Here is a 22,777-nt window from a genome sequence, read left to right on the forward strand (position 1 = left end):
CATGATGGAACAGGTGGGACTCTTACTATCTTAAAGGACTAAGATGCCGTGAATCTGGATCCCAACACCATGGTCATTTCAGGAAATATGGCCAACATCTGATCCGTACCTCTCAGAGCGAGTCTGTCCTTAAGCTGCATCTACTTTTCTCAGCCTGTGGAAGATCAGCTTACTTGTTTACCTACCTGTGTCTAACCTGCAATGTAAAAAATAGGATGGGTCTCATCTCTGAAGACTGGTGTTAATGGCGGTCTTCATAGCCCCATCGTAAGTGGAAGGTTCTCCTGATGTACGACTAGGCCATGCACTGGAAGGGAAATGTCTCATAGCTGCCATTCATTTCCCACATTTATGCCCTATTCTGAAGTAAATGACTATAAATACAGTGGGGGAGAAGTGGCAAAGCAGGTGCAAAAAAAAAATATTTTTTTTTCCCAAACCAATTTGAACAAAAAAATTGCTACTTTTTATGCCAAGAAACTGGCTTACAAGGTAATATAAGTTTTCTCAGACGGTACAGGAATGATTTCTGTGTTCTGTCTGTGCCCTCCACTTGTCCATTCATCACAATTAATGAGCCCGGACCACAAGGATTGTGCTAGCTCACACTCTGATGGTGCCCATAGTCCTGTGCATGAAGCTTTACTGGAGCAGATTTATCTTCATACATTTTTACAGTATTGGCATAAACTGTATGCTAAAAGTTGGCATATGGCTGTTTTTTTGTTTTGCCAAAATTTGCAACTTTTGAAGTGGTTTGTTTTTTTTTAAAGTGGGCTTGTTTGGGGACTGGGTCTCAAAACCTGATTAATTTACTGTAACTTACATCAAGTATGTTGTAGATCCAGTAGGTGGCGCTGCCTCAGCTCTGCCTCCCAGAACATCACAGCTAACATGCCAGGAGCCTCTGCATTTTCGGGTGGTGAACTGTTGATATGGAGGGTAACTCTTCCTCTCCTATATGCAACCATAACCGGTCTGGTTTGACATGGATACAGCGGGTGGTGTCTCATACTAACAGTCACAGAAGGCAGCGCCACCTACTGGATCTACAGCACACCAAGCAGCACCCAACATTACCCAATCTATTCCAGCATCTACCTACTAGAAAATTATGTTTAACCCTCTACAACATACTCTAGTTTTGTGAGGTTCGTGACACTTTTATTGTAGATTTGTGCCACAGTAGATAACGACTGGCCTGCAGTGTTACAAACCAAGACCTGCCTATTCCTGAGACGCAACGCCACTCTTATCTACAGCCTCTGTCAGGTACTGCAGCATCCACTTCAGTTATCAGGTTATCGGAAAAGGATGGTGAAAGATTTAGGATTAAGCCTGACACAAAGAACACGCACTGCACGGACTCTGATTTATTCAGATCTTCCAGGAGGCATGAACAGTAAATTATTAGAATTATTCTCATTTTGGTTTGATCAGTAACTTAAAAATGTAATACAGGGTAGAGGACGTAACATTCTCGGAGTCTGCGCACATGATAGAGGAGAGGTCAGAGTGCAACAAAACCCTACTGTGATCGGTATAGTGTACATAACGCCAAAACAACCAGAACTTAAATTAGGGGTTATCTTAGTGAGTGACAAAAGGGGAACAAATTCTGCCACTTTTTGGGCCTTACACTTCCCTTTAAGTTACTGTACTTGTGTTGTACCTAAGCCCACCGCGCTGGCATAGGCGCAGAGGATGTCGATGACTTGCTTGGTTTCTAAGGTTAGGCGGGCCTCGGTTAACCAATCCTGAGCTACCCGTCTAGACTCTCCTCTCAACTGGTTCACCAATTTTGCGGCCAGCTCCAGGTCTCCATGTTCGATGCAATAGGAGGCGTAAGAAAGTAGTTTAAATGTGTCCAGGTCCTCGGAGGTCAGCTCACTTGGGGGTCGGAGTTGTTTGGGCTCGAACATAAGAATGGATTGTATGTAGGAGAGAAAGTACTGGTAGAGACTGTTTCTGGTTTCATCAATCAGTGCGACCCGACGGGCAAGGTTACGGACGGTATAAAATCGGGCTCTCAAGGCCTCCTCGCTGTATACGCCACGCTGCAAGGATTCTTGGGGCAGGGCGGTGGTGAGGGCTTCTGTGAATTCATTACTGGAGCAGCTTGCTCTTATTGCCTGGACAGCGCCCTCCAGGGGTTCGGTGGGGGTTTCACCTGAGGCGGATCTCAATGTAAATTTTAAAGCTTCAATGGCGAGCCACAAGTGATGGGCTTTTCTGGCTTCCTCCTCCGCGACGGCATGTCCTGCACCAGAACAACAACAGTCACCAAAATGTACAAAATGTTGAAACTATCAGTGATGGGGTTGTCTACATCCAGACAAGTAACCTTCACTTCCTAGATGCTGTAGTAGATCAGAAATGCCTTCAAACAGATTCTGTAAAAATGTCTAGATGGGGCGATCTAATTACAATGTATAAAAGATAGACAGTCATGAGTTAAATGATACAATTCTGGCTGTGTGCAGTCACCACTAGGGGGAGCTCACTGTACACACTGACCCGGAGTACTAAATCCTCATGCATTTACCATGACCTCCCCCTAGTGGTGGCCTGCGGGCAGGCAGGATTTGGAGCTCTATCTGCCTAAGCTGAGAATGTAATGGTATTTAGAGTAAACCTGTCACTTGCAGTGTCTAAGAATCTTAGTCGTTGAAGGGTTCATCTGCTTCTTTAAAACCAGTGGCCTGTCCTTCGAATAGGTCATTACACCATGAGGTTCCCATTCTCAGCAGTCCTACCTAGTGGACTTGTTTGCAGGGACCAATGTATCCCCCTCACTGTTTACTTGGTATTGCAGATAATAGGACAAAGCTATAGTGAACAGTTGATCAGCGGAGGTGACTAAAGGTCGGACTTCCTATGATCTAATACTGATGGCGTATCCTAAGGACCGGTAGATAATCCCTTTAATGCAGGGTATTGACAGTGTCTCTTTAAAAATTAGCAGTGAAAGAAGATGCACCTATATCTGCTGACTAGTTATACAAATGTCAGATGACAATATAGCTGGTGCGGAGGTCAGCTGAGACCCCCACTATTCAGGGGCTTCAGTACCTTGTATCATACCACTGGGCTGCACACTAATACATGGTACAGAGAGAAGATCTATCAGTGATAATAAGAGCTAGAGCCCTGGAAGGAGACTGTAGAAGTGAGGTGTGTGTGTGTGTGTGTGTTCTGTAATTCATTCTGATTTCTTCATGCCCTCCACCAAAACGTTAGTGTACTGGAGAGTGACCCCGACCAATCTCTTACCTTCAACAGCCTCCTCAATGCCCTTCAGCCTGGCATAGGCAGTGTTAATATCCAGCGTGAAGCCATCGAGCTGCTCCTGGGAGAGACGTCTGAACTGCATTTCTTGCTCTGACAGTTTCTCGGAGAGAGACTGTGGATAAGGAGCACAATGTCAGCCCTGCCCTAGTAATGCCCAGGCCAAACACTAAGCATTGCCAAAAGGCGAGCTTACCTGCTGGAACTCGGCCTTCATCTCCTGCTCCTGGACACCAAGGACGTCCCGCAGGTGGTCAGTGTGTGCGGCAGCCTGCCTGCGTAGCTGGGTCCTCATCTCCGCCTCCATCACCTCCCGAACCTCTTCCACCTACAATGGATTAGGTTTAGGAGCACCCCAACAAGACCTGACATTTTGACAGTGCTCTGACCTGGTCATCTAGCCCATTGGTTCTTAACCTTTTCAAGTGAAGGACCCCCTTATTGAGGAAACGTCCCAACCGAGTACATATCACCTATACGGCTTCATTTGGTACCTCTTAACAGTTATGTAATGGTCCCTACAGTGCACCCCATGTAATAGAATGGCCTCCATGGTGCTCTCACACTACCTACACATAGAATGGCCCACAGTGTCCCCAACTATAATAGACCCCATATAACTGTACTGATAAAAGTGCTCACTGAACTTGTAAAGTAAGGAGAGTGCTCACAGGACCTACTGAAGTTTCCACCAGCACAGTTATCAGGGTGCCAGATACGGGCAACCGACCTACCCCTAGGTACCCCCGTCACGCCGTATACAAGGCAGTCTCCCAGTACCTTCTTGTCCTGCTCCAGTTTGATCTCAGCCCGGTAGTGCTCCAGCGCTTTGGACACGGCGGTCTCCAGAGCTTTGCTGTCCTCCAGTTTCTGTTTCTCTAGCGCGGCTTCGATGTGCTGCTGTTCCCGCACCCGATACTCTGCCAGCTGCTTGTGTAACTGGTCGATGCGGCGGTGGGCATGGGCAATAAGAGAGTTCAGGTCTTCGGTGCTCAGCTTTCCGGCTGCACAGAATAAGGACAGTCAGTATATATACAGGCAGAATCGGTGCGAGCTTTCTCCAACACTACAGAAGTCTCCCATAGGCAACAGCACAAGACAAACCATCACTTGCTCTTCAGATTCATGAATAATTCTGCAAATACTCAGTTTTCTTGACACTTTCTGATATTGGAGTCTTCTACTCCAGTCACATCCACAGCTGCATTCAGATTAGTTTCCAGGCATGCACGGCTTGTCATTATTTCCTATGCCACGGTGCCTATTGTCCGCACTAGCAATACAAATAACCAGAACCTATTGTGTGCAACTGTCACAATGGCAGGAAGAAAGGCGGCCGGGCAGCTTGTGAGTGAATGGGAATCTAGTAAAATTGCTTACGCAGCTCTGGATGTGATTGGAAAGCAAGAGATCATGTCGCTTCGATTACAGATAATAGTGGCATGGCATTAGAACACTTTATAGAATAGCGTCCATGGATGCCATGTTAATGGATGAGGTCATGTGATCCTGCTACGCCAGTCAATAGGGACTCGGGTCATGTTTGGCTCCCTAGATTAGAGGTTGGAGGGGTGACAACCCTAAAGTACAGAGATGTTATAATGGGAGATTGTGTATGTAGAAGAATTGAATGTTTTGTAAACATGTAAAAACTTCCCATGTGAGATGTGACAGACACAATGTAACAGCGATTAATCAAAGAATAACCAAAACCGATCATCAATATGACTTTGTGTTGTCTAAACCGAAACCGTGCGGTCTCTTCACACCCCAGAGTATAATGAGAGGAGAGGATCAAACATAAAAGCAGTGTTACTTACCCCTCCTGGATTCCGGTGTGACTCCCTGTTGTCGCGTGGTGTTGCGACACTTGTGTCTATGCGTCACAATGCCACATGACGCCGAGGCCCAATCACAGGCTTCTTCAGTCAGCAGACCGCTAGAGAAGAAGGAGTCACATTGGAGTCCAGGAGAGGAGAGTAAGGCCCGTCATACATGACCATGCGTGGGCGTTCGGCACGGCGTTTCATGGGTAACACACAGATATCACGTGCCGCCCATGTTTACGCAGCACCATTCATTCAATTAATAGAGGCCTCCGAAGTACGGCTGCAAAATCGGACAGGAATAGGATCTGTCCTGAGTTTTGTGGCACGCACACAGATCCACGTAACTCACGGTCACGTGCACAGGACCAAAGAAATGAATGGATTAGTGTGCTATATGGGAAAACGTGGCCTAGCACTTTGTTGTCTACGAGGGGCCTAACACTGTTTTTTAGGTTTGATCACCTCCACTCAATATACTCTGGGGTCTGCACGGGGTGGGGCTAAAAAAGTAACTTTGCAGTTAGTCATGACTAAAAATATACTAGCGTTTTGGGTATACAGCTCCTATGCAAACCTATGTGCCGCCATCATTACAAACCAATGCCTTGTAGTAGCCATATCATGCCGTCATAGTCACTACTATGTACACATGGTAGGGTAGTTAGATGTAGGGGACAGAAGCTAGGAGGGGACACAGGATTTGTCTTCTGTTCCCAGGAGACACATAGGTCTGCATAGAACCTGTAGACGTAAATCGAGAAGACATTGTTAATCTAGACTGACTGCAAAGTTGCTTCATTTCTCATTTTAGATACCTTGGAGGAATAGACGAGGTGAAATAATCTTCAGTGGTCCTGCATGGGCTACAGGACTAAGTGGTCACGTGGCATTAGCTGCTTGGGACAAGCTTTACTTCTAATATACAGTAAGATGATCACAAAGTGTCCACTGATCAGCTGTAATCTGTGAGTGAACCTACTAGTAAGTGTTCAGTTTTCCTGCAGCGCCACCACAGGGCAAATGAAGTATTACACCGTGTCCATTTAAATCAATGGTTTTCTGTGTAATACAGGACAGGACAGAGACATTCCTTGTATCCGCTCTCTATTCTGGTAAGGTATGAGGACCCTGCACAGAGGACGCCCTCTAGGTTTTCTAAACTGCACAAACCGCTTTGATATTTGTTATACCATCAAAGTAACGTCGGCATACAGATTTGTACGTGACCCTATTACTTACTGGTCCGAGCAGCACTATGCCTGCGTTATTACACAGAGGTACAGGTGATGTAGACAGACAACATGGTGTGACATGCAGATTACAGGGTACACGGGCAGAGAGTAAAGGAAGGAGTCAGGGTTAGAAGGGAGACATGAGCAGAACTCACCTAAATCGGAAATCTCTGAAACAGAAAAAGGAAGGTTTAGAGAGGTTAACGCCAGAAACTTACAAGACTCTACATGCAGAGACGCCAAATCCCCCTCCCCAGCAGACAGCACTCCAGCATACTGCCCTTCACTCTCTTCCTAGAGGATAGCTCATCTCATCTCCCACCAAAAATATTGCGTAATACAATGCAGATGTCACCCCAAGGTGCGGATCTGAATCCTAGAGTTAATATGAGGTTCCTCAAATAGGAATGAGAGTGTACGAGAGAGAATGCTGAAGGCAGAGCAGAGAGAGTGCCATAGTAAAGAGAGTCACTAACATAAGAGCGAGTACCCAGGATACACAACAAATATATAACACAGACTACAGCACCAACTCTCCTGACAGGTCTGTCTGCACCTACATACACTAGTATTCCCCACAAAATAAAAATTCTGGAGCATTTTTTCTTTAAAGTCCCAGTTGCCTATTTCCAGGAGGAACAACAGAAGAAAACTTCTCAAAAATTTTAAGGAGAGCACAAGTATATGTCCGGAGTGGTGATGCTTCCTCTTTAGAGAGAGGACTTCAAATGGAGTTACTGTCCACAACCGCGAGCAACACAAGAAGAGCGACCATGTCAAGTCACTTGTGACTCCGAGGTTGTGTCATCACGGTCTTACAACTACAGAGCGATCACTGGCATATAAAACAATGAGAGGGGTTAGGAAATGCGTAACACCCTTGGTTATTCCAAAACCACCCCCCACCCTTACTACTTCTCTATCAGTGGGCTGTATATTACTATGTCCACCTGATAAAAAGCTGTACAATAGCAAATGCAAGGGAGAGAGAGCAGTATACGTGACATGCGCTTACTGAGGCGTGCACCATGCAGTTATAATCTAGTAACACGTGACAAACAGAAAGGGAAAAACCACACAAAAACAAAGCAACAGCATGTCCTGTGTCATGTACAGCAATGAGGCTTGGGTATGGGGGCACTCGTCCACATTAGGGAGAGTGTTTGCCTACATAGGCAGTACGGAGACTTACAAGTTTTTAGCAATGAGGCTTGACAGGGCCTGTACTCGCTTCTGTTCTATTGCATTGACTGTGACATCTGGAGCCACCACATGGTGGATTAGAGGTACTGCACTTATCGCAAGCCTATCTCCGGCCCCAGCTTGTCGGTTTAGGTTCAGCTGGATGCAGAAGAGACCCTTTATAGACAAGTTATGTCTGTCTTATGTCAGAGCTCCTATATGGACTTCTCTACCATGAATGATTTGTCTCCATAGCCCGGGGTAAGACAGATTCTTCTCTCTACACTGGAGCTTTGTGCCATATTCAAATGGAAAGAAAGAAAGCTATCCAAATACAATGGCTTATCTACACACACACACACAGCACATAACAGGAGACTTAAGGGGTTTCCCAGGACACCTTAGGATAGGTCATCAATGTGTGAGCACCTGACATCCATGACCCCCACTGATCAGCTAGTGGAAGACACCATAGTATTCAGGTGAGCACTGCGGTCTCTTCATGGAATACCAAGCACAGTGCTGGCTGTGCTTGGCATTGCAACTCAGCCCCATGCACCTCATCAAGGTGATGTCCGACGCTCTTCTGAGTGCAATGACCTCTTCAAATATCTGATCGGCAGGAGTCCTTGGAATTGGACCTCTACTGATCCCATACTGATGGGCTATCCTACAGGAAAGGTTTTTATTATGAAGGTCCCAGAAAACCCCTTTAACACAGCAATTATTATATAGCGAGGAGAAATGCAGATTGAGCAGGAATATTAACAGTCCACCATGGCCAGCCATAGACAATATATAGCCATCATTTCCACATCCTCCTATCGCTAGTATATGCCATCACTTTATGAGTAAGGGGTCTGACCTCTGGGCTCCCCACAGATTATGCTGAGGCCATCCTTAGTAGTGCTCCCAGCTATGAAGAACGTTGTGGCTTCTTCATTTAGGCTTGTTGGGGGTCCTAGCGATTGATCCTAGTGATACACCATCACTTGGGAATACCCCTTTAACATGCACAATTGCTGGGATATCAGGTACAATCAGACAAGCAAAAAGGAAAGGATGAGCGGCTGCTAAAAACCACTCTGAGAAACCAGGCAGGTGAAATCCCCATCTTGATACAGGTTTCTTCCACAAGCGACTATCTGGCAACCCTCATAGATATCAGTAACCCCCAGCTGAAGTTTAAAGACACCCCATGTCAGCACATCGGCAGCCTCCAGACTCTTATTCTTAAAGGGGTTTTCCACACAAATACCTGTATGTTACTATTAATGGGAAAACCCCTTTAATATTCAGCACCCGATGATCAAGATCATCATGGACTCGTGTTTGTATGCCGTCAGACACACCCCAATGACAAGTCATCAATTTACTCTAAATTTCCAGGAGGAATAACTGAAGAATTCTAAGCAGTTTTAAGAAAAGATATTTCAGAACAGTAATTTTATGTAGAATATGGCATGTGAGCAGAGGTGACAGGGCCTTGTGCATGGTGACTACCACCAGGGCTTACAATTACCTCACATAGGACCAGTATAGATAAGGAGGCTACATGCACACCCTTGAAGAAACACAACTGTGAAGTACAGTCTGTCCAGATTCCTAGTTCTGGCCGATGGCCACGTCCTCCATGTACAGTGTATACAACACAATAGATAGAAACTTCTGTTACAGAATCGAGAGCTTCAGTACTAGGCAAGAATGTTGTGCACTGGATCAGGAGGAACATGGTCATCTCTGGTCTGGTCTGAGATGGAGTCGCCACCAGCTGGTTGTACATAGGAAGACTGCAGATACTTACTTAACCCCTTCCAGCCTGGCTGCACCTCTGGTGTAATACTATCCAGTTCTTTTTGGAAATCCTGTCGAGCAACGGCTACCAGCTCATGGTACTGAGCCACGATCTTAGCTTCGGACTGAGCAGACTGTACCTATAGTAAGATACAGATGTCATATCTGGTCTGCTAGACTATAGGACATACAAGTATATATTGTAGAAAACGGACAACTGTCATGTTAGACGAGGGCATATTCATATATATATATATATATATATATATATATATATATATATATATATATATATACACACACACACACACACACACACACACACACACGTTATATATATTTTTTTTTACCTTCTTAACAACATTATCCAGGTCTACGATCATACGATGCAAATTTTCCTCGGCTGACATGATATGAGGTTTGGCGCCATTAACAGCGTTCTTCTTGGTTTCATCAATAACACCCCGCATTCGCTCCAGCTCTTCCCTAAGATAAACAGACATAAAATCACCGATATGTCACCAGGGGGCACACATGCTTCAAAATCTGTGCCAAATCACAAAGTCATTGGTTTGACTGGGGTGGTGATCACACGAGCACTCTGCCTCCCCATTGATTGTCTATGGGACTGACAGTAGTCCACTATATTCATCCTATAGACTGAATGGAGCTCCATTCAAACAGGAGGCACTGGACCGTGTTCATGTGATTTCCCAGCAGTGGCACCCCCACTGATCAAATACTCATCACCTTTTGCAATATGTGACCAGTGTTTATTATGGGACAACCCCTTTAATTTGTCAGTGCGCACGTGTAAGATCCACCACCAATGTACTGTATTGTGCAAATACATAGGCAATTATAGCATGTGTCTGTGGGGCTGATCTTTGATTACAGTACGTTTCATATAGGGTTAAGTATTTCTGCTGCCTTTCCCTATAGCAAAGGTTCAGTAAGATATTATATATGTATATACATTGCAGACTGTATCATGCAGGAAACATGGTTACAATACACTACAGAATAGGGTTGGCTTGAAGCAATAGGCTTGTACAGAACAGGCTGATACGAACTTTGCTTTGAGTAGAGCATCAGCCGCCTCATCCACAGCTTTGCTGCGCACCTTCAAGGCATCCTCCAAATCCCGCCACTGCAAGGACTTCTGTTCTGCTGAGGTCTAAGAGGTTAAAAGATGTCGTGATCACCAGTTTGTAACAAAATCCACAAGACATCACATTTATCATTATCTTACGATGGATGACAGAGCTGGTATCTACTCACCTGGGTGTCATCCATTGCTTCACGCAACTTTTGAGCATGAAAGTTGACAGCTTGTACAGCAGACTCCTGTGCGGTGACGGCCTGTAGGGTGACGCGGGCTGTACCACTCAGTGCTTCTTCTAGTAAAGTGGCTATAGCTAAGGAACAAAGGCTCATATCAATACAATGTACTAACCCAATACCTAAAATACACAATAAAGACATCAAATACTGTGTAAGATATGGTCAGTTATGACTTACATTCAATCTTTTCTTTCTCTTCTTTGTCCTGCTGTACGAGGCGAGCGGTCACCTCTTCTGCAGGACGTTCCTTCAGATGGTGAGCCGCTTCATGATCGCACTCCTTACAGTGCTCTGCTTTTATAAGGAAGGAGAGGAAACGAGAGGGCAAAGTGAGTACGACAATCCACGGAGACCCAAATTATAGCAAGAGTTAAAATGGAGCCCGTGCTAAAATACTGGGAACACGTAAGTGATGTGCTGGCCTCCCTCCCCCAATCATATTTCTTTCTGTGGCTATGGCCAGATCTTACATTATAGAGTTTCATAGCACATAGCTCAGGAAGGATAACATAATGCCTACATTTCCAATTGTGGACAGTTTCTACTTGGACTATACGAATTGTTGTGTATAGTCCAGATGTTGGGAATTTACCTGCACTTTCGGGGTGTTTCGGCTTCTTCTCATCGGTCTCGGATACCTTTGGAGCCTCTTCATGCACCACAGATGCTGGGACTGAAACTGCGTCACCAGTGGCAGAAATAATCTGTGCGACATGTGACGGAGCTACAAAGAGACAGAATTCTGAATCAATGAAAAATAAAGAATAAAAGAATACAATTGAATGATTATTAATTCTAATGTTTAACAAAATTTCCATGGTTAACAAGTGAGGTTGTTCCCAGCTATGTTGGAGAACCTCTGATTCTCTCCACACACACACACACACACACACACACACACACACACACAGGTTACCTTCTACAATGTCACCCGCTGCAGGTGGCGCCTCAATACTTTCTTTCTTAGGTTGCTTAGACTCCTTCATCACTTCCGATACTGAAGAAATCTTTAGTGGACCGGAAGCCATCACCTGAGATAAAAGCAAACACATAGTCATCTACATGTTCAAGAGGGGACTGGATGCCTTTCTTGAAAGTAAAAATATCACAAGTTAGAGGAACTACATTTTTTTTTGGATAGGATGTTGACCCAGGAATTTGATTGTTGTATTTGTAGATTTCCTCTAATATGGGGCAATTTGTGTCAGCCTCAAGGTTTTTTTTTGTCTTCCTCTGGATCAAAAAGGTAGGATTATAAGGTTGGGTAAAGACACAGGACCAACCTATCTACTATGTTACTATGTGTGAACTAGCCTCTCGGGGAAGTAAAGGGTTAAAGTAATGGAATCGGGCCCAGGGAGGTGTAAAATAAAATTGGAACCCATGCCATATATAATCAACGCCCGTGGTCCCACTGATTAGTCTAAGCAGTCAGATGACTTTGGGCCCAGCAGGGTCAATGCTTTTTTGCCACACCTCCTGCGGCCTCCACAAGCTCCTCCAATTTCTGGACAACTCCTATAATGGATCTATGGGTTTTTATATATTTGCATGTGAAAAACATGTGACACTGATACATGTAGATGTTTGCATTGTATAGCACTAAACACACACCTAAAGGGTTATTCCCTTCTTGACAAGTAAAAGCTGATTGCTAGAATATGCTATGGCTTTAGGATCATGGAGTCCAACCTCTGATCTTTAGAAGTTGCAGTCCATTCATTGCTTTACCATACACGGTTGTTCCATTGCCTATCTCCAGCATGACCCATTATACTTTAATAGGGCTGCATTGTCAAACTTGTTCCCGCTGAACAGTGTCAGACTCCTGCCAATCACAAACCATGTCGTATCGTATGGACAAAGTGCAAGGCATGCAGGCAGAACTCAACTTACTGGTTTCTTTGGCACTGGTAGGTTATATGGTGCAGGTCCTAAGGCTAGCTCAAAAAGTTTGTCAGAGTAAGGAATGGATTTCTCCACATTTTCACGAAACTTTGGATCCCAGTTGGCATAAAGGACAGTGCCCCCGACCCCGCCACCTGCAAAGAGGAGTCCTGCAGCCACGATCTTCCCAGCAGAGGGCCTGCAAAAGAACAGAAACCTGCTTATTACATATACTAACTGCATACAAGTCCCTATAAAAGACTCTTGCAAAACCAGGTGTGGATCAGAAAATGGGGTAAAGTAGAAATGACTTTTTTTTTTTTTTTTTTAAATCCACTCCTGGTTTTGGAAATGTACCCGAACAGGACTACATGGTCAACAACATATAACATAACCAATTGCCTACAGACTGGATTGAACCTTCAATGTGGAAGTTTTCCTTTAAATTTCTAGATTATGGGGATAATGTTCCTCCTTAAGGGGAAACCACCGATTAGGTGTGTGGAGACTTATACAGCCATAGTCGCTCCACTGCAAGGGAACATGGGAGGAACTATGGGTGCAGTGGAGCGACTATGGCTGTATAAGTCTCCACACACCTAATAGGCGGTTTCTCCTTAAGAACGAGGTCCAACCAGACCAAAACGGCTGTCCGTAGCTGAGAAATTGACTTGGTAAAAACCCCACATTATGCAGTAAATGCTTCTGGGAAAGTCATGCATGATGTTCAGGGTGCTTCCTATAGAGGGCGGCATAACAGAGGCACTGTCTCCCTATTTATATCTGTTTCTTTTGGAATAGAAATACTAATTTGGCAATTAAATCCGCATCATGTTAGTAGACTTATTAACTGAGTCATGCATGATGTTAAGGATGCTGGCCTCTAGAGGGTGGCGTACAGAGTGCACTGTTCTCCTAATTACATCCTGGAGAATAGATTTGCATATTTTTTACCCAGAATCCCTAGCGGAGCAGGAATGACTTGTAAGTCTCTGTACTGCCTATGTAGGCAAACACTCTCCCTGATGTGTATGATTATCCCCTGACCCTGGTCTATAGTCTCTCACTCTGCCAAATCAGTATCCCTGCGCTATGCTGAGGAGGCCCAAAAGACCGAAACAGCGCTGTCCATAGCTGGGAATCTGTTTCTTTTGGAATAGAAATACTAATTTGGCAATTAAATCCGCATCATGTCAGTAGGCTTATTAACTGAGTCATGCATGATGTTAAGGAGGCTGTCCTCTAGAGGGCGACATACAGAGTGCACTGTTCTCCTAATTACATCCTGGAGAATAGATTTGCACATTTTTTACCTATTTACATCTTGGGAGACAGATTTGCATATTCCTCACTTTAAATTTCTAGGAACGATAGGGAATGTGCAACCTTACTGCAAAGATCTATTCATTGTGTCAGGCAGGTGAAAGTTCACCGGCATCACACAACCACCTTTATCTCAGGGCGGATTAGTGCTAAGGATATAGCCTGCACTGTACACAACGACTTCTGGTATTAACCTTCATACAGTAACGTGACTCCTCGGCTCTGCGTATTCAGTGCTGGACTGTATATACCCAGCGCTGGGCACAGAGGTTTCATGTTACACCTAAGGTGAGAGGCCGTCAAGGACATGGCGGCTCCAGGCCTGCATATGCAGGATAAGACTGGAATCTGTGTTACTGCAGACACATGTAGGACAAACAAAAACCTGCAGAATACAACACACAAGAAATGTTCTAAAAATGTACAAAACAAGTCAGACAGAGGTCGCAATAATGCCAAAAATGCATGAGACATTTCCGGCCATTTGAACACCTTACACTTTTAGTTTCGCTCAGAAATAGAGCATGTGCCAAAAATAAGTCTTCTCTGACTAAGGACATTTAGGAAACAGATTTTGTGGAACGTTTGGCCTTGGGCTCAGACTGTAACAGGTGATACATGTGTATTGGCTACAGGACCCGGATGTTCAGTCCACCCCTGCATGGCACTCAGACACCCTCCAAGAAATGTATAGAAAACACCATACCCTGATGACTCTGTGGAGTAGGCTCTTGTTGCGCGGAGGGGGTTAAGTGACTTCTTCACGCACAGGCATTCCTGCAAAAGAAAGCAAAGTGTCACAAAGACCTGAGCCGGACTCTTTAAGACGTATTATTTCACAGTTATCAGATTTTTCTTTTAGCAATATGTTAAACCATAGGTAGGAGGAACCACCAAACCTAATAGCAATGAAAATCTTACTAACCTACAACTAGGCCGGCCATACACATCAGGCAGAGTACACATGAAAATTTCAGTTTTGAGTGGAGTGCCCCTTTAATGAATGTACTATTACAGACATCAGATGTTTACATCCACAGCGTGTGACAACTATTTATCCTCCAGGATACGTAGCAGCGACTTGATGGTACCCACAACAAACTTTAACACAAGGGAATGTGTCACTAGAACATGACTTTTGTTTTATGTTAAACAGATTTTTAAAGAATTTTTGGGGAGTTGTTTTTGTTTTGTTTTTTAAATTATTATTCTCCATATTTTCAAAATTTTACAAAAATCCTAAAATCCCTGCAGTTCTGACTCTGGTCACAAAGCCAAATAATATGCTGAGACTTCCCGTTCCCTGTACATTTCTTTGCAGCAGTGACCTCACTTTACAGAACACCGATGATCACAGCTACCATGTATATGCAGATAAGTAACAGAATCCACCAGTCACAATAGAGGATTTCTGGTTTCGCTATTCCCCTCTCTGCACAACGACCTCTGCCCAGGTCACAGAGCACGCCGGCAAAACTAACTCTTAGGCTAAGGCCCCACGTTGCGGAAACGCAACTTTTTTTTTTTTTTGCAGATATTGTTGAGCTTTTTTGAGCCAAAGCCAAGAGTGGATTGAGCAGAAGGCAGAAGTATAAGAACTTCCTATAGATTTCCCATTCCTATTGTAGCTGCTCCTAGGTTTGGCTCAAAAAAAACGCAGCAAAATCTGCAACAAAAGAAGCTGCGTTTCCACAACATGGAGCCTCAGCCTTAGAAGCCAATAGGGTCTTCTCCATCCCATTATGTCTATGGATCATGCTCCAACTCCAGGAGACAGGAAGGCACAAACTATTTTAGACTTAGTGGCAAGAATTGGAACATTTATTAGGATTTTTTAAAAAAATATAGATGGAAAATTAAAAAACAAAAATATATTTAATATAAAAATCTTATTTTTACCTTTAAATAGATATTGGGGAAAATTTACAAAGCTAAACTTGCCAAATTTATGACACTTTTTTTTTTTTTAAACACATACATGAGAGGGCTGCGGCCACACATGGGCCACATGGTGTCTTCGTGGTTAGCACTATAACACCCAGCAATCCCTAGAAGTACTAGAGTACAATGTGATGTGACGCAGGTGAGAGAGTATAACAGAGGAGGAGTATGGCAGGAGCAGCTGGTGAAACGCCCAGAACCTTCCCCCTGAGCCTCGCTCTGCTCTCTTCTAGTGACTCATGTCCTCCATGGCTGGTGCGAGCCTCCTGTCCCGGATATTTATACCAGCTGGGCCTTGTTCTCCCTCTTTTTCCTAGGCGGAGGTATCCAAGGGCAGCGCTGGGAAAGACACGGGGCAGGGCCATCATTCCTTCCACACTGGTGCACACACAGATCTTATTACACGAGCCAGACATCATGGGGCGCACTATACAGACTGATGGGAAACAGTCCAAGCAAAGAAGCTAGGACTGTCAAATTCTATGTGCAGGGCTATGGGTCGTCTGGTGGTTCCTTAACACTTCCCCAAAATTAACCCAAGCTTAGCCCCTTCCTGCACACTGGCATAGGTAGCAGACATAGCTTCGGTGTCTACACAATCTGCATCAAGTGACTGCTACTACTTTAACTACTTATATGCTGTAGCCCTGAGGAAGAGGCACATCTCTACCCTGCAGCCTGTTTATTGCAATGAAGCTACTTACATGTCTGGTTTTTTTTGGATGATTTTAAAGTGCCATCTAATAATAGCACATGTCCTATTTCTGTCCACTTCACGGACCATCAAGTCTATGGTGAATTTGTGAAAACAGAAAGAAACGGACATAAAAGTGGCCAATGCTCTGCACCCTTCTCAACTCAAAAACTGCACCCACGAAGAGCTTCATGGCATGGGTGTCCATGGCCAAGCACCTGCATCCTAGCCTTGTATGTAAAGTGCAATGCACACTGGAGCAGTGGAGATGTGTTCTGTACAGTGATATATCTGGATGACAGAAGCTACAGCAGTGAACGGGGAACAGAAAATACTAATAATGGTCTCAATATTTGCGTAAGAGCAGAGAAGCTTCCACTCCCCGTTCACTGCTATGGCCTCCGACACTGTGCAGGGTCCGGGTGTCAGACTCCCTCTGATCAGATACTGGCCATCTATCCTGTATATAGGTCATCAGAAGGGAAATGCATCTAGGGATGGAAAATCCCTTTAACCCCGCAGAACGTCTTTAGGATAAAATAGAGCACAGACCATCTTCTCCAACACCAGTGTGTGACACTACAAATGCCCTTCTGGGTAAAAAGAAACCCCAAAATCTTGCTTTCCCAGAAGAGTGGAAACTTTTAGCTGCAGAGGGGAATATCTCCATATTACCGTCTATGGATTTAGAGTATGATGTCATAAAAGCTCCCAATACTTTTGTGCACATGGTGTAAGTTTCTATTGATGTATTAACATAAAACAGCTTTGACAAGAGAGACCTGGGCTCACTGCACATCGGGGCTCTGCTAGGTTTAGACCCAGCGCAGGGTCATGTGACCTGTCACCCAAAGAAAATGTACAGCACCATGGAATTAATGGTGCTATATAAATAAACAATAATAATAATAATAAAAATGCTGGGGCTAATACAAGTAGTGTTAGCGCCGCTGCCTCTAGTACATACAGAGCGTATGAGAGATGAAGAGAGAAACCATAAATGTAGTTCCTCTGGGAGCGCCTGGTGTTCCAGCAGTTAGCGGACCTGCCTTCAGAAAGTGGTTGTGCTCTAATAATTGCTTTTATAAGATCAGATTTTTGTTTCAGAGAGAGCACCACTCTTGTCTTCTGGCTGTGTCTGGTATTGCAGCATTCCCTTGAGTGGAGATGAGCTGCAATACTCACCCATTGACAAGCATGGACTCTTTCTAATCTCACGTAGACTGAGGCTCCAGGGCGGCTTATTACATGTGGTGTGGCACAAGATGGCGCTGAAAAATGTGCATCAATAAAAGGAGGTGTCCAGGGAGTCTTTTTTTTCGATACCTAAGGGTTCCGGACTGATTTGGACCCCGGGTCATTATCAGAACCAGCACCCGGCACCGTCATCTTCTCTCCCGTTTATTTTTTGCAAGTAGTTCACCTGTGCTCTGGGGGCTCTTAAGACTAATAATAAAGTCATCCCCCATTACACAGGTAACTAGTGGTAAATTTGGGAGAGGAGGAGGAGGAGCGACCCTGGAGACCAGGTGCTGATTCTGATCATGTGACCTGGGGTCAGAACCCCTAGGTACAGTATCCAAAACCCCAGAGACAATTATGTCACAATATCATCATGTGATCACATGGAGGTTTATTAGAACTGTATGGATGGTAAAGAAAAAGGGAGGCTGAGGCCCAACATTATTTAATGCATTTTAAGCCAAAGCCAGGAGTGGATTGAGCAGAAGGGAGAAGTATAAGAACTTCCCATATATTTCCCATTCCTTTTAGCTAAAAAAAAAACCCACAGCAAAACCTGCAAACCCCCCAAAACAAAACGCTTTTCTGCAGTGTGGGGCCTCAGCCTTGTATGCATGCAGTCCAGTAGAGATCTAGTAGCTGACAGCCTGAAACATGACAAAACAACATGGGGATCACAGTTAGTCAGAGGGGTTCTCTACAAAAATAAAACCCGAATTCTGCACCATTACATCACCACCAGATTGTCTGACACTCACGCCTGATGGCAGGTCATGTGACCAGTCTGCCCAATCACACTCTACTACTGCCTTCACTATAGTGCAACACGATTGGCTGATCCAGATTCCTACAGCAAATGAAACAGATGCTGTGAAGGAATAAAGAAGAATGAAAGGTCCTTTACAAGTCACAATGATGAGTCTTGGTCTCTTTAAAAGGGGTCGGGTCCAGGGAATTTATTTCACTCTGTTCTTCTGAGTTTTTTTTTTTTCATGCTGGACCTGGGGGTTCTGGGCTGATTCTGACTCGGGATCTCGACTGCCCCAAATCGCCCTGCCGTCTCCCTCCTCTTCTATGTTTACTGCTACTAACCTATCCTATATTGACGACCTATCCAGTCATTGGAGTATCCTTTAGGCTGAGGCCCCACGTTTCAGAAACGCAGCTCTTTTTTTTTCTTCCCTATCAGTATGTCTTTGGAATATGGGATGGAAATCCAAGCAAACACGGGGAAAACATACAAACTCCTTGCAGATGGTTTTTTGCCCTTGGCGGGATTTGAACACCAGGACTCCAGCGCTGCAAGGCTGCAGTGCTAACCACTGAGCCACCGTGTGGCCCCTGAAACGCAGCTCTTTTTCATTGCAGATTTTGCTGCGTTTTTTTTTTTTTTTTTTTTAACCAAAGCCAGGAGTGGATTGAGCAGAAGAACTTCCTAGATATTTCCCATTCCTTTTGTAGCCATTCTTGGCTTTGGCTTAAAAAATGCAGCAAAATCTGCAACGAAAAAGCTGCATTTCCGCAACGTGGGGCCTCAGCCTTAAAGGGATTATAACATGTTTCCCTGTGAATTTAACGGCTAGCACACTGATTCATTCTTTTCTTATGGCCTCATACACTTGACTGGAGGCAAAACTAAGACCATGTCCTATTCCTGTCCGTTCTGAGGCGCAGGCTTATAAATTAAATGACTAGTGACAAAATAACATTGGTCAAAGGTCAAAACTACCATCATGAAGAACAGTGTTATGGACGACCATCTGTTTATGTCAATGTAGAGAAAATGATCCATTTTTATTTAACACGGACTCTAATCGGACGGTCAGTTTCCATCTTTTATGTCTCCATGTGATGTGAACGGCCCCTAAATGTCCACCACTGCGGTTCCCGCTGGTTCTACAGCACATCCATCATTCATATTGTGCCGCAGCCAATACCTGGCCTCAGTAGTCACAGCCCAAACTCGCACAAAGTCAGTAACTGGCTGCAGTGCTCACAGGTACTAAGAACATGAAGTCTTCACTTAGGCTATGTTCACATCTGAGTCTCCACAGAAGACTATCGCAACGTCCACCCGAAATCAGGGGCAGTAAAAGTCCTCTTTTTGTGCTCCAAAATCAGTCTATGTACGCACGTATACCATATTGTAGCAGTCTGCCTGTCTATTGCCCCTGTCCTCCAATGGACCAGAACAACGGACAGGCCAGCATTAGTGTGAGCACAGCCTGACACGTGGAAGTGAATACTGTCTTATACAATTTCCTGCTCCCGGAGAAGTTCTGGACACTGTTATCACTATATATTGTATTAGTTTAGTCCTTTGCGTGGTGAACAACCTGCAACCAGTAAAAACTACTTAGTACTGGTCAGACTGGTACCACGTTAACCCCTCCATGGCCGTGATCCTGTTTGTAAACTCCTTCATGGACTCCTCACACTGTACATATAATGCACATAGTTCTAGACTCCCACAGGACATCCCTCAGCCAGTCAGGGGCCGGTATAAAGCTGAGTGACTGAGGCCCAGAGTCTGGGGGTGACACCCACTACAAGGTCACGTCCTCCTGGGGTTACACACAGACACACGGTAAGCTCAGCTGCTGGTGCAGGACTGGGCTGAGACTTGGGGGTCACACAGAGGGAGACAGCGCCCCCCTGCCCTGTCAGTCAGCACCCCGTCCTCACATCTAACATGCTGCTCTTCCAGCAACTGTCCTCAGGACTTACACCGGATCTAGTGTCAGACCTGCCAAAGCCAAACCTTCCTATTGGATAATTCTCGTGTCAATCAAAATATAACTAAATCCTATTGGACAACGAATACGCCGCTCACAGCTAAGCCCGCCCCTTTACGTAGTACAGTTGAAAGGTCATGAAAACGACCAGCGATTGGCGGAATTAGTGAGAACGGCGCACTGTGATTGGTCACCGCGCTGCCTGGGGTGACAGCTGATTGGCTGGACACCAAGGCAATACTCGGTGCGCTGTGAGGCCAGAGTGGCCGGTGTAACGCCGCCAGGTGCTGGGTATGGAGACGTCTGACACAACCGCTGAGGCCGGTACGTGTCCGCCACCTCCAAACCCACCACCCGGCGTTATTAGCAGGCCACAGCCAATAGTACGTCATGTTGCGCTATTACCTTTGCCAGCGCCGCCGCACGGGCCTTCCTGCACACGCGAAGCATGTTCCCTGCAGTAACGGGGAGGAATCAGTCCGGTGTCCGACTCAGCACAACATGTCCCGGTACGGGATGAATGAGAGCAGTGACCGCGCAGCCTGAACTGACACCGCCCACGCCTCCTTGGCTGACCACACCCCCTCTAGACAGCAGCGTGCGGCTTTCTTTTTTTCTCAACAACTTTATTCAAATTTTACATAGTACAGTAGAGAACTTATCACGTGTTTGTTTTTTTTTGTTTTTAATTCAAATAGCTTTATTAACAACCGATAGAAATCGCATCATTTTGCTTTCCATCATATGTTCAGTTTCCTAGCTGATAACACGTGCAGCATAATCAGGTTTGTCATAGTGGAAAACTACTGTATAAATAAATCATAGAATTTATTTTTTTTTAAGCAGCATGTGAGGTTAAGGCTGTGTTCACATCTGCATATGACGCACACCTGCAGCCCACTTCCACTTAAATTCTACTGGGTTTTTTTTGTTGTTTGTTTTTTTTGGGGGGGGGGGTGGATCTGTGACAGAGTACAGGTGTGAACACTGCTTCATAGTGTATTCTTATATATATATATATATATATATATATATATATATATATATATACACTCACATACGCATAGCCCGGACTCAACAAGTCCGGACTCAACTACAGGTCTAGTTAACCAGATGGCAGGCACCATAGGACCTATGATGCTATTTATTTAGGTCATTGATAGTGTCAGGGGAATGCCCCGGGGTAGATTCCATCGGTACCCTAATCTAGGAAAGATGGGTTCTGTTACGAGCTCGGAGAACACAGAATACAGACCACTCACATTCTGTATGTCAAAAGTGTTCAGATTTAATGGCGGGAAACAGGTAGTTTTATACAATGCAGACAAAGAAAGGTTGTACTATTCTAATGAGTATAACATGATTGGTTGTAGAGTTATAAGATAAGCCTGGCACATGACTATTGGATGAGGCCTAATGTAACCTGCATCTCATTATAACTTATCCAGAGCTGGGTAAGCTTTCTTATGAAACAAAGAAGAATGCAGGATGCTTAATGTGTGAGCTGGCATCTTCCACACTGTGTTCAGATGTATATATCATGACGAGAGATAAGATGACATGCTGGGTGCCAGACTTCTCCTAGACTACCGCCTAGTCTACAGAAAGTCTGTGCCTGCATCGCTTCGCACTCTGAGTGACCTGACCTCATAGTATATGTGTTAGGGTGCATTCACACTACGGAACGCCAGTGTGTATCACATCCGTACACGCCGGCGTTACAGCAGGGCTGCCGGACACTACCCATTCATTTCTATGGGTGCCGGCATGCGAGCGCTCCCCATAGAAATGAATGGAAAAAAGCAGTCCATTCATTTCTATGGGGAGCGCTCGCATGCCGGCTCCCATAGAAATGAATGGGTAGTGTCCGGCAGCCCTGCTGTAACGCCGGCGTGTACGGATGTGATACACGCTGGCGTTCCGTAGTGTGAATGCACCCTTAGGATACAAAATGAATGACATATACAAAATGGAGTTTATAGAAATACATGACTATACCTGTCCCTCACATTAGCCACAAGCTGGCTGGGACTTGCAGCAATAATATGGCCATATGAATGTGCCTGTGTTATGCTGATATAGATTACATAATATTTAAAATTCATTTTGTTTCTTCAACTTGTTTGGAGAAGTTGGATGATTTTTGCTAAGTAATGCAGTAAAAAAAGAGAAAATCAACCTCGTAGACAATATTGCTATGAACGGCCCCAAAATTTACTGTGACTGCAACAGCATTGCTCCCATCCAGCTCCGCGGTCATGATGGTCATGTGCTGTCCTAAGATGT

General features: G+C 44.8%; 1 protein-coding gene across 3 annotated transcripts; it reads right to left on the reverse strand.

Annotated features, from left to right (window-relative positions):
* Positions 1 to 1,358: 1,358 nt before the first annotated feature.
* On the reverse strand, positions 1,359 to 21,082 carry IMMT (inner membrane mitochondrial protein). Of its 3 annotated transcripts, none has more exons than XM_075261259.1 (15): positions 20,897 to 21,082; positions 14,586 to 14,656; positions 12,566 to 12,755; positions 11,586 to 11,700; positions 11,262 to 11,393; positions 10,847 to 10,960; positions 10,607 to 10,743; positions 10,399 to 10,502; positions 9,676 to 9,811; positions 9,336 to 9,465; positions 6,505 to 6,519; positions 4,069 to 4,292; positions 3,485 to 3,616; positions 3,274 to 3,403; positions 1,359 to 2,260 (listed from the first exon to the last, which is right to left on the reverse strand). In XM_075261259.1, exons 1-15 carry the CDS (start codon positions 20,939 to 20,941, stop codon positions 1,653 to 1,655), a joined length of 2,283 nt encoding a protein of 760 aa, XP_075117360.1. In that variant the 5' UTR covers positions 20,942 to 21,082; the 3' UTR covers positions 1,359 to 1,652. The 3 variants fall into 3 exon arrangements, with proteins under 3 accessions (XP_075117360.1, XP_075117352.1, XP_075117365.1); XM_075261251.1 differs by having other exon boundaries at positions 10,847 to 10,963; XM_075261264.1 differs by lacking the exon at positions 6,505 to 6,519 and having other exon boundaries at positions 10,847 to 10,963.
* Between the last annotated feature and the right edge of the window lie 1,695 nt (positions 21,083 to 22,777).

This window comes from Leptodactylus fuscus, chromosome 1 (assembly GCF_031893055.1).
Source record: "Leptodactylus fuscus isolate aLepFus1 chromosome 1, aLepFus1.hap2, whole genome shotgun sequence".
Classification (NCBI taxonomy): Eukaryota; Metazoa; Chordata; class Amphibia; order Anura; family Leptodactylidae; genus Leptodactylus; species Leptodactylus fuscus.